The sequence below is a fragment of the Suricata suricatta genome, chromosome 9, assembly GCF_006229205.1.
Source record: "Suricata suricatta isolate VVHF042 chromosome 9, meerkat_22Aug2017_6uvM2_HiC, whole genome shotgun sequence".
Lineage (NCBI taxonomy): Eukaryota > Metazoa > Chordata > Mammalia > Carnivora > Herpestidae > Suricata > Suricata suricatta.
In genome coordinates this window covers 101,638,523-101,655,714 of record NC_043708.1, presented here as the reverse complement: position 1 = coordinate 101,655,714, position 17,192 = coordinate 101,638,523, and the positions used below count along the sequence as shown (strand labels likewise).

At 43.1% G+C, this 17,192-nt stretch overlaps 1 protein-coding gene and 1 pseudogene across 3 annotated transcripts in view; both read right to left on the bottom strand.

Annotated features, from left to right (window-relative positions):
- Positions 1-17,192, bottom strand: part of SNX1 (sorting nexin 1) — a 39,129-nt gene that overhangs the window by 1,195 nt on the left and 20,742 nt on the right. For all 3 annotated transcript variants that reach the window (XM_029951127.1, XM_029951125.1, XM_029951126.1), the window contains exons 5-13: positions 12,026-12,069; positions 10,189-10,330; positions 9,421-9,499; positions 8,915-8,990; positions 6,199-6,312; positions 5,919-6,012; positions 4,487-4,692; positions 1,027-1,170; positions 374-454 (exon numbers count right to left, since the gene is read on the bottom strand). In XM_029951127.1, the coding sequence (XP_029806987.1) occupies positions 374-454; positions 1,027-1,170; positions 4,487-4,692; positions 5,919-6,012; positions 6,199-6,312; positions 8,915-8,990; positions 9,421-9,499; positions 10,189-10,330; positions 12,026-12,069 (980 nt within the window). The remainder of the gene's footprint in view (positions 1-373; positions 455-1,026; positions 1,171-4,486; positions 4,693-5,918; positions 6,013-6,198; positions 6,313-8,914; positions 8,991-9,420; positions 9,500-10,188; positions 10,331-12,025; positions 12,070-17,192) is intronic.
- LOC115301328 lies at positions 2,254-2,676 on the bottom strand (annotated as a pseudogene).

Genomic DNA, 17,192 nt, shown 5'->3' with positions numbered 1-17,192 from the left:
AGAAACTGCAGCGAGCAGCTGAAATAGCTATAATTTCCAGCCAAAAAGCTTCTGCCAAGGGCTCGCAAGGCTTTTTTGCATGGCGGGCGGGGGATGGGAGGTGGAGGAAGAGAGGAGAAAGGAAAGGGGACCAGAAGACACAGGACAGTTGCAAGCTTTGTGTTTAACTTCTTTGGTCCAAGAATAAGTGTGGGAAAGCCACTATGCCTCAGGACATAAATGTGAACACACACACATAGCCACGTCTGTTCACAACAACTACCCAGTCACCGCCACTTCAATCAGTATCCCCACTCAACAGACTTGAACAAAACCAACACTACCACTAAACAACTCGTTGAGCACTTGTGGGAAGTAGGATATTCTAGCTCACCTCAAACCGTATCACTTCTTTTCGGACCACAGTTGAAATCCTTTCAAAGTCCCTTTCATACTGAGTCACCCGAGACTCCCACTGGGAAGAAAGGGAAAAGATAGGATCACTTAATATTATGGTATCATTACTGGGTCTTTACCTCTGAACAGCAATTCTACGTGTGAGACTTCAGTTGGTCATTATGTCTGTCTGTCCCTCTGGGTAAGATTAGAAACCATATGGAGATTCAGTGTGTAAGTCCGAGTCTAGGTAAAGGCCATCTGGCTGGAGAAAGTGCTGTGTACCCCAGGCCAACGCTGGTCTCCAAGAAAGTTCTGGCACTCCAAAGCCTCTGGAGTTTTGGCGTTCCAAAGCAAGGCTGGGAGTTCCAGAAAACTGAATGCAGCTGTTGTCACACTGAATCGCTTTGGAGTTTTTCACAGACCCACCCAGGACCCCTCCTGCAGAGATTCTGATTTGTCATGTCTGGGTGGAATAGGAAGAGAAGAAAAGGGCCAGGCCTCAAAGCAAGCCTGGACTCATTCTCAGAGGCCTCCCCAGCAGCCAGCCCTTTAGACTCAATCAGCTCTCTTGCCTACTACGGGGTTTCAAGCATCTGGCAGGATGGGACCCAGGCTCATTAAGGAGCCGGTCTGCCCTGGGGTCCTCACCTCTAAGATCTCGTCCTTGGCCTGCTGCAATTTGTCAGGCTTGTTGGCCCAAAGCAGCCGAGCCTCAGCCTCCCGCTTCTTCTGCAGCGTTGCTTGAGCATCCTGCCAGCGCTGCCACGTCTTCATACGCTGGTCGAAGGCAGCCTGTGGGGGTGAGGGGTGGGGAAGAGCACAACCAGCCCTCAGGAGCTCCACTGGCTCTGCCTGGGGTAGGGAAGGGGGGGTGGGCGGGCTCTCTCCCAGCAGCTGTGCTAGAGAAGGACTGAGCAGGGCAGGTTCTGCAGCCGCGTGTTAGTGCCCAGCTGGAAGCTTCACATCAAAAAGCACAAGCTTCGGTAAGACTCCTCTCCAAGCCTCCAGTGGGCCGGTGCCATGCTGCTTCATGCTCTCCCAAGGCTGGATGGCTGGGAGCACAGCAGGTGGCCTGATGCCAGTGCCCAGTACTGTGGCTTCTGAACTGCCTCCCTCAGATTAGTCCCTGGGGCTACATACTTTTCCTGAGCTCCTGCCTGCCATATGCCAGGAACTAAGAATACAGTGGGGAATGAAACACATGCTTCTACTTTTAATGGAGCTTATAATATAAAAGGCTGACATATTAATAACTGCAAATACATAATGACAAGTATGCAGACTACAGAGTAAACAAGCACAAAACCTATATAAAAATAACAAACCTGGGAGATATACGAGGGAAGCCAACCTAATGAAGCAACCTTTAAATTAACACCCAAATTGTATACAGAGTTAGCTTAACAAGTCTTTAAATAAATATTTGAAGCTACCATGGGGGACACACGGCGTCCATCCCATGTATACATTCAACTGATATATATCAAGGCCCCCAAGGCCCCCAAGAAGCACCCCAAGGTCCACTTGCTGATTTTCCCAGTTTCCCTTTTTTTTTTTTAAAGATTTTTATTTATTTTGCTTTTACTTTTATCATTTTATTATTATTTTTAAGTAGGCTCCACATCCACCATGGAGCCCAGTGTGGGGCTTGAACTCATGACCCTGAGATCAAGACCTGAGCTGATGGGGCGCCTGGGTGGCTCAGTCAGTTGAGCATATGACTCTGGCTTAGGTCATGATCTCACAGTTTGTGGGTTTGAGCCCCGCATCGAGCTCTGTGCTAACAGCTCAGAGCCTGGAGCCTGCTTCTGATTCTGTGTGTCCCTTTCTCTCTGCCCTTCCCCTGCTCATGATCTGTTTCTCAAAAGTAAAAAATAAAATAAAAATAAATAAATATTTATTTATTTATTATTTTAAATTGAAGTATTTTTATTTTATGTACAATGAATTGGCATTAAGATAGGTTTTCTTGGATATCTGCAGTTAGGGTAGGTATCTTGGATGACCCATTCAAGGAAGTTCACTTAATCCAACTTAATGAAGCCTATATCCTTTGCGTACTGACGGAAACACTGGCGGCACATGTTGAGGCCATATTTCTGGATCAGGCTGTGCCGGTTTGAGCAGACGCGGCAAGAACGAGAACCCTGGTCAAATTTCCTCGGATGGCTCCAGCAGAGCTGCTGGTGACCCATCTTGCTCTCTCAGACACAACGAGGCAAAAGGGCAATAAATAAATGTTTAAAAAGACCTGAGCTGAGATCAAAAGTTGGATGCTTAAATGACTGAATCACCCAGGTGCCCCTAAAGATTTTTATTTTAAGTAATCTCTACGTAGACCCAATGTGGGGCTCAAACCCATAACCCTGAAATCAAGAGTTGCACAGTCTACCAACTGAGCCAGCCAGGTACCCCATCCCCTCACCATTTCTGGTCCACTGATCACATTTCCAGAGGACAGAGGACAGTTGTTGCCCTAACTAAACCATGCACCACTCCTACTGGCTTAGTAGCTTCAAGAGGCAGCCTGGATGAGAGATCTATACCTGGGTTCAGCCTACCAGCCCTGTTCCAATTTGCTTTCTGCAGAAGTTTTCTGGATATTTTCTAGGCCTCCTTAGGGTAGGCCCTTGCCAAAGTTTGAACCTTAAATGCCACCAAATTTACCTGCCCCAGTGTTGACGGTTACTGCTGCTCACTTGCAATTTCTCAGCAGCTGTCAATGTCAAAGTATGGGGAAAGGGTAACCTCATATCCATGTAAGACTCAAGCCTAAACCTCTGGGCTAAGGGCGCTACAGCTCCAGGTTCAGGGAAAAGCAGAAACCCACCGCCCACTCATGATTATGAAGAGGGCACGTGAAGGGTCTCTAAGAAAAGCCCAGCTTGCAGTTCTGCACTCAGGCATGCTGCCCCAGCCCCTGCATGGAGCTCTAGGCTGGGCCTCTCTCACCACTGTACACATGGGCTCAACCAGCCTGGGGGGTCACATCCAAAAGCTACACTCTCCTGAGACTCCAAACAATGCCCCCCTCTGAAAACTTTCCCAGAGAGGGCCCATCCCTAAGGCTGGAGCACCAGCCTTTGTAGTCTGACCAGTTCTACAAATTCTAAAGCAGGTTATTCTTCCAGCTTATCACTCTGGAGTTAGCAGCAAACCAAACAGCTGAGGGAGACAATGAGCAACCTCACAGGCTATATTGAGCAACTCTACCACGGAGGAAATGAGAGCCCTGGGAGCAGCCTGGTTCTTGACAACACAGGGCCTCCCTGGTCGTGGAGATGCTGGGGATGGGGAGTGAGGGTGGCTCTGTTCCAACTCAGAAGCTCATCCTGGTCCCAAGCTGGAGCAGGGGCAGACTCAGGCCCTTATAAGGCAGGTGCCAGGCTCCCTCTTGGCTCTTTCCTGTCTCAGGGATGCCATGCGAGAGCTAATATCACTGCCCAATGAAGCTTCCTTGGCTGCTCTAAAAGGTCGTGGGAAACCAGACTGCCCTGGTTACCAGGAGAAAAGGTGAGGTGATTGACCTGAGAGGCAGGCTGCAGTGTTGTTACCAGTGTGGTCAGCACAGCACACAAAGGACTCTGGTGACAAGCTCTCGCAGCCCCCTGGCCACACTAGTCCATGCAATGCCAAGCCAGTTCCGTGTAGTTACCTGACATTAGAGGGACAAGTGGAAGCCAGCAAGAGCTCTTACCAGGGCAAAGCCGCCGTTTACTGTTAAGGAGGCAAAGACCAAAGGACTGAGGAAGTGACTGCTCCAGGGGGCCCAGGCAGTGGGTCTGTAATAAGCCTCACTTGAAGAAAGGAGCATAGAGGACAGTGTGCAGCTTTAGCAAAAAGGAGGGGCCTACTTGGAAATTCAAGAGAATACTTTTCTCCAAATGCATTTTAAAAACTGGCTACAAGGCCTCAAAAATGACATAGTGATAACTAGCTAACAGTTAAAATGGATTTTTTTGGTTCACAAGATACCTTCTCTCTTGAGAGTAGAAAAAAGTTACACCTACCAGCTATAGTGGATGAAAATTTCTTGGGAAGGGGAAAAACAAAACAAAGGCAAATTAAATAAAGGGGAGGACAAAGAGGAAGGGAAACAGAAGCTTACACGGACTATGGCCAGGAGACGAATGTAGTCACTCAGGAGCTCAGCAAGGAGGAAGAAGTCATTGTTGGCCTGTTCCTGGTGGAGCTGCTCAATTTTTTCTTCCACCTCAGCCAGCTGGGAGAGTGCCCGTGACAGTGCTGTGTTGTCCTCAGAGCTCCCAAGCATGGCGAGACTCTTTGCAAACTGGGCTGTGTTCAGTGCGAGCTCTGGAAGGAAGATGGAAGGAAGAAGATAGCAGAGGCCTCTTATCTCAAAAGGAAAAGGGACAAGTCAGCTGGCATTGCATGGCACGCCTTAGCAATTCTGCCTTCTGCACATCTCACAACTGTGGGCTCTGCACCCAGTCACTTAAACCACAGCCAACGGTACTTAGAAAAGTGAGGCGAGTGCAGGGTGGTCACATGAGGAGGGAGAGACATCTGCTGTTCACCAGCAGGCCTAGCCTACCTGGAAGCAGCAGCTCCAATATTCCTGGATAACTAGGGGCCCGTTAATACACACAGGACAAAGGAGTAATTTTAATTTTTATGTTAAAGCTCATTGTTAGTAGTCTGTTGGTAAGAGAGAAAGTGAATATATGTGCACAGTGCATAGTCTTAAAGGTCCTAGAGTAGGACAAACCTTTTCTAGGAACGGTCAGATGATTTAAGCCTGTGGATCACACAACAGCCTCACTTTCTCTTATTTCACTTATCCCTTTAAAAACGTAAAAACCATTCTTAGCTCATAGCAATAGGCCCAGGGCTAGGTGTGACCCATGGGCTGGATCATATTTTGCCAACCTTCACATTGGCTTCATTGTAACGGTTTTCTGCCTGTTTCCATTTCTGTTTATTACCGTATTTGTTGATTTAAGTAAGATCCACCCTCAGCATGGCCTTGAACTTATGACCCTGAGATCAAGACCTGAGCTGAAATCAAGAGTCGGATGCTTAACTGATTGAGCCACCCAGGCAACCCTAGTTATTACCATGTTTAAGGCAGACAAGGAAAGCATTCAAATTTGGCAAATTTTACTAGCTCTTAGGCAAATCTTACCAAAGAAAGGTGAAGAAAGGTGAGGAGACATATATGGTTTCCCTGAATTTAGATATTGCCTGTTTGACCATGTAGCTAAAGTGTGTGAGATCAGTTTGGATACAAGCCACCAATTCAAATCATACCAACCGAAGTCCATGTCCCAGGTAAAGCTGCAGGTGGGGCGGCTCCCCTGCACCCCTCCCAGCTAGAAGGCACAATGCTCACAGGGCTGAGTCATGTTTCCTGCCAGGAGGTGCAGGGTGTATCTTTTTTATGAGAACATCGAGGACCAGGTGGGCTGAGAATTTCAACTTGAATGGCTGATAGGCTTGGGAACAGCATGTCTTCCCGCCTACAGCGCACTGGAGACATCAATTTCCCCCAGCTCCAGGTGCACTTCCGAGGTTGTTACCTTTTCTATGGTTGACTAGAGTTTCTACAACAGCATGCAGTTTTCGTAAGCGCTGCTCTTCACACTCTACTTCCTGGAGTTTCTCCTCAAACCACTGAAACACACAAGTCCAGATCTTTAATGGAGGTGGTTCCTACAGGCATACAGCACAGGGTTTCCTTAAGGGACTGAATTACCTTAAAAGGAAAGTCTCTAATCTGAGAAATGTCAGGATTCCTCAGGGCTTCTGAACCATAAGACTCAGGGGGCAGGGGAAGCTGAGAGGCACAGGGCTACTCACAATGTCTGATTCATTCATCTTGATGGTCATTTTGCTGACTGCGTCCGTGGCTTTGTTGAACATCTTGAGGAGACCAGCGCCACTCAATGTCTGGGTACCTACGGCGCGTGGCAGCTACAAGACCAAGAAGGCGGGGATGGCAAGTTATCTGCTGCCCCTATTTTAGGTTCAGAAGAACTAGTATCCATCAGATGGCATGCCCAAAACTTGCCAAACAAATTATTTGAAATGCAGATTGTTGTTTTCAAAGGCAGTTTGACATCTGTAACTAGCACATATAGAAAGAAAAAAAAATCAAAGGACTGTGTTAAACATAATAAAATTTTCATTTTGATATAGTGTGCAGAAAGAAATAGAGTAAGATCGTTAGTTAGCCAGGTGACTTGTTGAGATGGTCTGCTATCCCAGGCACGGACTGCTTCAATACCAAACGTGCTTTTGTTAAAAGTTAAAAGATCCTTTAGATTAGCATACTCAGCACACAGCTGGGCCTAAGGTCTTGTGAGGCTCTGAAGCTGTGCTGTGATTCCATCTGAACAAAGGCCTACGGACAGGAGCATTATTTACTCAGACTGGGGTTACTTTTAGGGATGATCTTGTTAAGCCAAACATGCCAAACACTCAGGAGCAATTTGATTAGTTCAGTTTTACCATTACTTTCCTAAGGTATGAAAGGAATGCTAAGGGATCTACAGTAAATATATACCATGCTGAAAAATTCGACTTTAGTGCTCAGAACAATTAGACAAGCAGTTCTCAACTTGGGGACATTTTGACCCCTAGGGTACATTTGGCTGTGTCTGGAGATAATTCTGGTTGTTAAAACTGGGGTGGGGATGCTACTGGCATCTAGATAGAGGCCAGGGATGCTGCTAAACCTACAACACACAAGACAGCTCTCTGTAACAAAGAGTGATCCAGAAGTGTCAATAGTGCTGTTGTCAACAAAGCCTGTTTTAGGGGTATGGAGTGGGGATGAGGGGATAAAAGGGAAAAATGGATACAGGAATCCCAGAGGAGGAATGAAAAGATGTATGCACTAAGTAAAGAAATCTTAACTAAAAATTTTCATTTTGGGGGGATAAAACCCCACATGCACCTAGTACCATTTTCTTCATTAACATAATACATACTATAAATTCAGTAAAAATTTATAAGTAAAAACACTGAGTGGCTCAGTCAATTAAGCATCTGACTCTTGGTTTTGGAGCAGGTCATGACCCTACAGTTCCTGAGGTCAAGCCCCGCACAGGGCTTCCCATTGATGGCTCAGAGCCTGCTTGGAATTCTCTCTCCCCCACTCTCTGTCCCTCCCTCACTTGTTCTCAAAATAAATAAATAAAACTTTAAAAAATAGTTAAAAAAATAAAAGTAAAAACAAAATGAAAAAATAAATACAAAGTGATAGTCCTGCCATCACTCATTTCTTTCTAGTTTTTTTCATATGAGATACAACATTGATCCCAGTGCTGTTTTTGATCTTTAATGACTAACATGTTCCTATAGCTCTCTCTATACTTGCTGTTTCAAGTTTCACATTTTATTTTTTAAGTTTATTTACTTTCAGAGAGAGAGGGAGGGGAAGGAGGACAGGGAGAGAGAATCCCAAGCAGGCTCCATGATGTCTGCACAGAGACCCCCCCCCCCCCCCGCCGCCCCACGGGGCTTGATTCCACCAACCATGAGATCTTGACCTAAGCCAAAATCAAGAGTTGAATGCTTAACCAACTAAGCCACCCAGGGGCCCAAGTTTCACTTTTTATAATTATTATTATTTTTTAAGTAAGTTTTACACCTGACATGGGGCTCAAATTCATGACCCCCAGATCAAGAGTCACATGACCCACCAACTGAGGCAGCCAGGAGACCCATATACTTCTTATAAGATTCCCAATGAATATATTGGAATATATAATAATAATAACACAGATTTCCAATATATATGAATGCTTCTGTATACTTTTTGTTTATGACAAGAACTGTGTCTTTGTTGTATTGATAAATCTTACTTAATTCTTCAATTATTAGCAATCAGGCCATCTCCAGTTTTTCACAATCATGAATACCCTATGCACCACAGCTTGTAAAAAAGACTGTCTACTTGAATCACCACTTTTGCTACATGGCAGTTCTGTGGTCTGTGGTAACTGGTTTTGATCTAATGCCCTTGAACTCCTTGCACAAAATAATCATTCAATTCAAGCCAAGTTGTAACCTATGAAAGACACTCAAAGTACTTGCCAAACAGATTGTTGTGTTGTTCCAATAAGACTCCGTAGTGCAGTTTGACCCCTGAAATCAGTTGCTTTTGGGGGGTCTAGGTGGCCTAGTCGATTAAGCGACCAACTTTGACTCATGTCATGTTCTCACGGTTCATGAGTTCGAGCTCCTGGTTGGGCTCCGTGCTGTGAGCTCAGAGCCTGGAGCTTGCTTCAGAATCTGTGTTTCCCTCTCTATCTGCCCTTCCCCTGCTTGCACTCGGTCTCTCTCAAAAATAAGTAAACATTAAAAAAAATTAAAAATAAAATACAATAAAGCCAGTTGCTTTTGATTATAGGCAGAACTTTTATTTTAAAGGCTGAAAAATACCTGTCATTCTTGAGGGCTTACAAATTAAGATATAGTCTTGTACTTGGCTAAATGCATATTGAATGAGCTAGTTTCATTTCACTAGAGGCAGATATAAATTATGAAATTAAGTTTATATAATACTAACCTCTTCTTTTTCTAAGAACTCCCTGACATCAGGATCCTGTAACATGGTAGGATGACTCACAATCCTCTGGAGGTACCTACAGGGTGTAAGCAGTTATCTGGTTAGTCAACCTGGCCTCACAAGATTTTGGGTGTCAAGGGTATGTCTTTCATTACTTTAAAATATCATCAGATAAGGCACTTAAATGACTCTTCTTATAAGCACATTCAAATTCATGTTCTTCACATTTCCAAGGAGAGAAGAAAAGTAACTGCTCAGTAGAAGACCTGAGAGCCAATCATGTTTGCCTGTGAAAGAGAGTATCACTCAGGATGAAGAAAGAAGATGGTCTTTTCCTCAGGCGGGAAGGTAAGACACTTAGGAGAGGTTAGAGTGCTTACAGAGGTGTGAATCTTTAATTCAGTCAAGTCTCATCTCCACTAACTCCAGTGAATGTTTCCTAATTCTCAGTTTCAGCTTTTCACTTGTTCATATGTTATTCAGGAAAATGGATGTATGGCATTTACCTTTCTAGAGCAGCCCTCCGTTTTTCAAGAAATTCTGCAGAAGAAGAATCTTCCTTCCCAACTTTTACTTTTGTCATTCCTGGAGTGGAATTTGAAAAGTAAATATAACTATAAATCATCATGAATTAAAAACAAAAACAAAACAAACCTGTGAGAAAGCCCACAAGAGGAAAGGCAGTAAGAACACTATTACAAAAAACAGCCAAAGGCCACTTCTACACTCTATGTTGCAAGGAGACATGAACAAAAGATTTTTTACATGAGAGTCACTTTTTGAACCAGTCTCAAAGTGCTGAAGGTTCTCAACTCTGGGACTCACAGAACATGGCATGTTTTCTAAAAGGGCCATAGGACTCTGAGTCTAGGTGAACAAACATCAACTGATGGCAATGGAAAGGCTCCTCAGCGCCCCCAAGCCCCCATCCAATTTAGTACATTTCAATCTGGAGGAAATAGGAATCATTTAGGACTCCTGATACCAATACAAACACAAACACCACACACACACACACACACACACACACACACACACACACACAGAGTTGTGAAAGCTCAAAGCATAGCCTCCTACTGCACTCAAGAAAAAAGTACATGTCAAAACATGCTATTTCTCTACACCTCATGTGATTCACAGGAAAACATTGGAAATATTTCTTTCCTAACCATAAGATTCCAAACTGTAAGTATTCTCACATACTAAGTAGAAAGTATATTGCAGAAAGAATGCAAAGGAAAAAATCCAAGCAGAACTAAAGACCACATGCTTACCTATTAGGCTTTTCTCGGGTGGAGGAGGGACAATAAAGCCATTCTGAGAATGTTTCTCTGAAAGCTTCTCATAAAGCCCCAGAAAGTCACTGAATCTTCTTTTCACTGCAAACTGTTTACTCCTGAACATTGGTAAGCTTGTCTTAGGGACAGAAAAAACACAAGGCGATATCATTTCAAATAGAAGACTGGCTGATGTGAAAGGAATTTACTTCCTAGATCCCTGTCCTTTAGCCACCTGGCAAATAACTCTTTTCTCCAAAGCCGAGATTCTTAACCTTTTTGAACTACAGTCCCCTCTGGGTGTCTGGGAGTCTACAGAGTCCTTCTCAGAGTAAGAATTTTAAATGCCTAAAATAAAATGTACAGCATTACACAGCCAACTAATTAAATTCAAATCCACTTCTACTTCCAGGTTAAGAACATGTGGTCTAAAAGGAAACAGATGTTGAAGTCTAGTTTAAAGTGGAAATCTATGGTCACCTACAACCTATTCATATCGTACTGCCGTATTAAGGGTATTTGCCAATGGAATTAAAGCAGTAAAACTGCAGATGAGAAGAGAAAGGATCAGGTGAAATGTCTACACTGTAGATACTTTAATCTCTGAAGTGTCACAGGATCTAGAACCACAGGTGGCAGGCCAACAAGTAGCAATGAAACAATATAAATGAGACTTCTAGTGAGAAAAGACGAGGTCTACATCATGCTGACAGATCATTTAATACTCACCAGGCAGGCAAAATCTAAGGAGGCTGTCCTTGCCAACTATTAGCAAGGAAGTGTATCAATGGGAACTTTTACACATGCAAATGGGAGTATAATTGGTGCAAAGACTTTTTTAAAAAGTTTGTATTAAAAAAAAACACAAAAAACGAAAGTTTGTATTCCTTTTCCTCAACAAGTGCTTTACTTAGTACCCTGGGGGACTCCTCCTGGTTCTACATACGCTAGAGAAACTCTTCTACGTGTGCACTAGGAGACATGTGCAAGAGTGGTCGTGGTCCTAATTACAGAAACCGGAAACATTTCACAACAGGAAAACGGATAAATATATTACGCTATAATCACACGACGGACTAACTACAGCTACACACAACATAGATGGGTCTGAGAAACAATGCTAGTGAAGAAAGCACTATTTTCAGCATGATGCCGCTTTTATGAAACTTAAGGACAAAGCGAAACAGTAGATACTGTTTAGAGATACATATGTGAACAATTTTTATAAAGGAAATGAGAGACAACTCAGGAGAGTGGTTGCCCTTAAGGTGTGAGGCAGGCGTATGACAGGGAGAGACACGCAGGTGGATTCAGTGGTACTCATCTTAAGACCGGTGGTAGGTTTGGGGCTTCATTTTTTATGCTTCATAACCTGCATACAACATTGTGTAAGTTTTGTATGCATTAATGTTATATAAAAAAGGAAGACCAGACCTGAGGGGTAAAAGGGTAGGGAAAGTATTAAAAGAAGCTCCACATAGGAAACCTCATAAGACCTGACGATTTTTAAACAGATGACATAGTTTGGGGCAAGCCCCCAAACTAGTTCTAAGCCACAAAGTTCCTACGAAGGACGGGAAAATATCAGAGATACCACATGTCTTAATAAAACTTACAAAGTTTCACACTGAAGTGTTAGCTCTCTGGAAGAAAAGTGGAAAGGCTCAGATGAGATTACCAAAGGGATGCAGGCTTGCTCCATCTTGAGTAAACCTGAAGAAGGATGTTGGCAAAGAGACTAAAGAAATACCCAGAAACAATCTGAGTGATGACCTTCTTGGTATAAACACCCAAGTCTATTAAGTTGGTCACCAGCTGGACCACTTGGACTCACCTGTGTTGTAACTTTATAGGCTACATAGGCATTCATACCATCCCCTGTGGAAAAACAAGAAAGCACGAGAGGATTATTTTGTAAACCGAAGTGGTGCTTATCTTGCGAACATCTAACCAGGAATCATAAGCCACAGGAGTCATGTATAAGAAGAGGTACTTGTTTCATCTCCAAGCTTTATAAACTATCCTACAATCCCCTACTTTGCCTTAAGGTCTCTGTGGCACATATCATGCCCCCACGGATGTTGGCGGGGCCCCAGGTTGAGTTAGACAAGAGAGACAGCCCCCTGTTTCAAGGCCAGGCTCCATTTATACCCTCCACAAAGCAGCACTGGATACTGACAATCCATCGGTTGTTACCATGCCAATATTTGGGCTGGTTATACACATCTGCCTAAAACCAAACAATTCTCTTGCTGTATAAAGCAGGAGAAAAAGAAGGAAGCAACTGATGTAAAAGGAAACAAGCAGTTCTACCCTAAGCTAGCTCTGGGCTCGGTTTGCTTTTTCAGAAATACTGTCACGGACCCCTCCATTGGTGCTGGGGGACACTGACCTCTCTCATCTAGCAATTTCACCCGGAGCAAAGGGCCTGGCAGGAAGATGCTTCGGCTGCCTGATGTCACACAAATCTCTTTCCTGGAGGAATTATTTTTCTGAAAAAGCCTTTCACTGTTAAATAATTTGAGATTCAAGCAATTGTTTTTCTCTGTGGTAGCGTTCTGATCTAGAGCACTTAGGGACATAAAGCCACCATTGACTCTCTGAGCAGTGAAAAGACATACAGTGGACTCTGACAAAGCTTCAGTGCTAAAATCTGGTATTTTGGGTTGGTTTTGTTCCCTTCTTCTCCACTCCTCAATTCTTCCTCCCACCAAACAGGAAAACCTACATCAACAACTACTAGATGCTTATGATTCTGAACTGGTCTTGGGAGAGGGCCCAGGGGAAGAAGGTGTAGTACTGGATCAGCAGGGTCACATACTGCAACCTGGTCTCAATGAGATGGCTAGGAAGGCCTGTTTTTATAAAGTACACAGAGAATTTGGAGATTATCCAGGGCTTGTCTACCTTTCTAATCCTACCAAAAGGGTGTATGTAAAACAGAAATCATAAGCTAAACCTTAGAAATTACTGCATATCAGTTACCACTGTTAGGTCCCTTCTAAACCACTTATACTACATTGCCTAACACTACTAAGAATGTTTATCACTGTTAAAAGGAAAAAAAGAACACCTAAATTTACATTATAGAAAAAGTATTCAAAATTTCATTCATAGGTCATAGTCAGATTTCCAAGTGGTCAATCCCATAATTTAGTACCTGCAAAAAAGGAAGCCTAAGGGCAAACATACATAACACATAACAGCAAAGCAAGACCGTCAGTTTGCCTGCATATCAGCTGCTTTTACTGAGGCAGTGAGTGAGGAAAAACATACCCATATGTACACAAAGAGTTCATAAAATATGGAAATGGGCTAGTGATACAGCAGTTTTAAATTTACATTAACTTCCTAAATAATTTCAGAGAGTTAGATATGGAATATACAAATTACCACGGCTCTAAAAAGCACATCCTGGTAGAAGTGGGATCCTATCAAGGCACCTGGGTGTCTCAGTCAGTTGAGCGTCCGACTGCATTCAGGTCAGATCTCACAGTTCGTGGGTTCAAGCCCCGCGTCAGGCTCTGTGCTGGCAGCTCAGAGCCTGGGGCCTGCTTCTGTGTGTCCCTCTCTCTCTGCCCCTCCCCTGCTCATGATCTGTCTCTCAAAAATAAATAAATGTCAAAAAAATTTTTAAAAAAATTTTTTAAAAAGTGGGATCCTATTTATTTATTTGGTTGGTTTTATTTTTTATTTTCATTTTTTTAAAGGTTTATTTATTTTGAGAGAGTGAAAGAACACACGATCAGGGGAGGGACAGAGAGAGAGAGGGAAAGAGAGAACCCTAAGCAGGCTGCGCTGAAAGCCCGGGACTTGATCTCATAAACTCAACCGTGAAATCATGACCTGAGCCAAAATCAAGAGTCAGAGTCCCAACCGATTGAGCCACTCAGGTGCACCAAAGTTTTAAATAATCTCTACACCCAATGTAGGGCTTTAACTCATGACCCTGAGATGAGGAGTTGGATACTCTACCAAGTAAGCCAGCCAGGCACCCCAGTTTCTAATTTATTTAGATGTGTGTGGGAAGGAGAAGCACATGTTGAATAAACAGCCCACACAAACAGATGTTGTTGTAAAGATCAGGTCTTTTTTTTTCTTTAATGTAATCTCTAGATTCAACATGGGGCTCAAACTCACAACACTGACATCAAGAGTCACATGCTCCAATAACTGAGCCAGCTGCGGCACCCCAAGATCAGGTCTTGAATATGAACATGCTTTAGCTGGCTGGTTTCTTGGCATCAACAGGACTGAGAATCTAGACTATGGTATAGGGAATGAAAGTTTATCACCAAAGTGATTCGTGTTTAAATAAATCTGATCCACAGGATGTTTAAATTGCTGTTGTGGATTGAATTCTGTACCCCCAAAAAGATAATGTTGAAAGCCCTAACTGCCAGCATCTCAGAATGTGACCTTATTTGGAAACAGGGTCTTTATGAAAGCAATCAGTAAAAATGAGGTCAGGAGTAGTGGGCCCTAATTCAATATGACTGCTGTCCTTATAAAGAGAAATGTGGACACAGGGACAGACACATACAGAGAGAAAACAATGTGAAGATGCCCAGGAAGAATGCCATGTGACAATGACAGCAGAAACTGGGGTGATGGAGCTATAAGCCAAGGAATACCTGAGGCTCCCAGAAGCTAGAGAAGAGCCACAGGACAACCTTCTATAGTACCTTCAGAGGAGAATGGCCTTGCTGACACCATGATTTCATAATTCTGGTCTTCAGAATTCTAAGCAAATATATCCCTGTTGTTTTAAACACTGTATTTGTAGTACTTTGTTACAGAAGTCCTAGGAAAACTAATACATGCCTTCCCTCTTCTGGTCTATTAAACTTCATGACTTTTATTATTTTTTTAACTTTTGAATGTTTATTTTTGAGAGAGGGACAAAGAGAGAGAAAGAGAGAGAAAGAGAGAGAAAGAGAGAGAGAGAGAGAGAGAGAGAGAATGAGTCAGGGAGGGGCAGAGAGACAGAGAGAAACTGAATCTGAAGGAGGCTTCAGGCTCTGAGCTGTCAGCACAGAGTCCCACATGGGGCTCGAATGCACAGTGAGATCATGATCTGAGCTTAAGTCAGACACTTAGCTACCCAGGCTACCCCTAAACATCATGACTTTTAGGGGCACCTGTGTGGCTCCGTCGGTTAAGTGTCCGACTTTGGCTCAGGTCATGATCTCACAGTTCGTGGGTTTGAGCCCCTCGTCAGGCTCTGTGCTGACAGCTAGCTCAGAGCTTGGAGCCTGTCTTCAGATCCTGTGACTCCTCTCTCTGACCCTCCCCTGCTCACGCTATTTCTCTCTCTCTCTCTCTCTCTCAAAAATACATGAAAAAACATTAAAAAAAATCATGGCTTTTAAATATTAAAACAATTAGTATTATTCAACTGTTCTTATTCTAGTAAGGATTTAAAGCAGGTAATAATGAGCTCAAAATCAATATGCTTATAAATACTTATAAACATTAGAAAGGCAAAAAGTAACCCCACCATGTAATCCAAAGTACTGGCCCAGGTTCTACCATGGACCACACTGTCACCTGACGGGAAAGCTGCATTCACCTATTGATCCTCAGTTTCCTCTACTATTGGATAAGGAAACTGTATAAAATGCTCATAAACATCCTACTAGTACAACAATCTAGGAAAAGTCAAATTCAACAGTTTAATGACATACCATTTGGGCATAAAGTCTAATGACAGTTTATAAATTTCTGTTTCTAGGGGTGCCTGTGTGGCTCAGTTAGTTAAGCCTCCAACTTCAGCTCAGGTCATGATCTCGCAGTTTGTGGGTTCAAGCCCCGCATCAGGCTCTGTGCTGACAGCTCAGAGCCTGGAGCCTGCTTTGGATTCTGTCTCTCCTTCTCTTTTTGCCCCTCCCTTGCTCACACTTGGCTCTGTCTCTCAAAATTAAATAGACATTAAAAAAAAATTTTTTTTTAATTCCTGTTTCTAGTTCAGAACAAAGGGTTGGAAATTACATTTTCCTCTTGAACATATAAACAGCACCCGTGTTTAGCAGGAGGAGAAGCTCTGCAAAGTCTCTTCTCTCAGGGACTGTACCTAGAACAAGGAAAACTGAAGCCTGTTGCTCTCTGCTCAATAATAGCTTTCACAAGCTTGCAACATGGGAAGGCCATCCATAAAAATCCAAGTTCTGGCCAAAATTATGTATTATGCTTTTTGAAAACCTAACTTCCTTAAAACTTGACCAAAATTCAACCGAGTCCTTCAAGCATTACCTGTCAAAAAGAGATGCAGACTTAGATACTTTAGGCTATCAAGAATGCATGATAAATAACATATAAAAAGAATTCCAAACTTTTTAGGGGAAAAACAAACTCAGTATCCTCAAATTTTGGAATATGTTTTAGGATGCTTAAATAGAATTTAAGACTTCAAAGAAAAGTAAAATGGTCTCATCAACTCTGTGGGAAAAAGCAATTTTTTGTTTTTTGTTTTTTTATTTTTGAGAGAAAAGGGCAAGTAGAAGAGGGGCAGAAAGAGGGGGACAAAAGGGGGATCCAAAACGTGCTCTGCATTGACAGCAGAGAGCCCAATGCAGGGCTCGAACTTACAAACTGTGAGATCATGACCTGAGCCGAAGTTGAATGCTCAATCGACTAAGCCCAGGCACCCCACAATGTTTGGGTTTTTAAAAAAGGATTCTGGGGCATTGGCTGGCTCAGTCAATGGAGCATGCAACTCTTGACCTTAGGGTTGTAGGTTCAAGTCCCATGTCAGGTGTAGAAATGACTTAAAAATAAAATCTTTAAGAAAGAATTCTAATAGTATTTAATGTCTCTGATTTTTTTTCCCTAAAAGCAAAGAAAAGCCTAATAAAGTACTAGGTAACTCCTATTTATAGCCTTAGAAGCACAGCAATGGATATAATCTTATAAGAAAGACAGTGATAAATATTTCACATTTCCTAACTCAGATCTAGAGGGAACCATGTAGAAACTGGCTAGCCATGCTTTCATTGGCCACA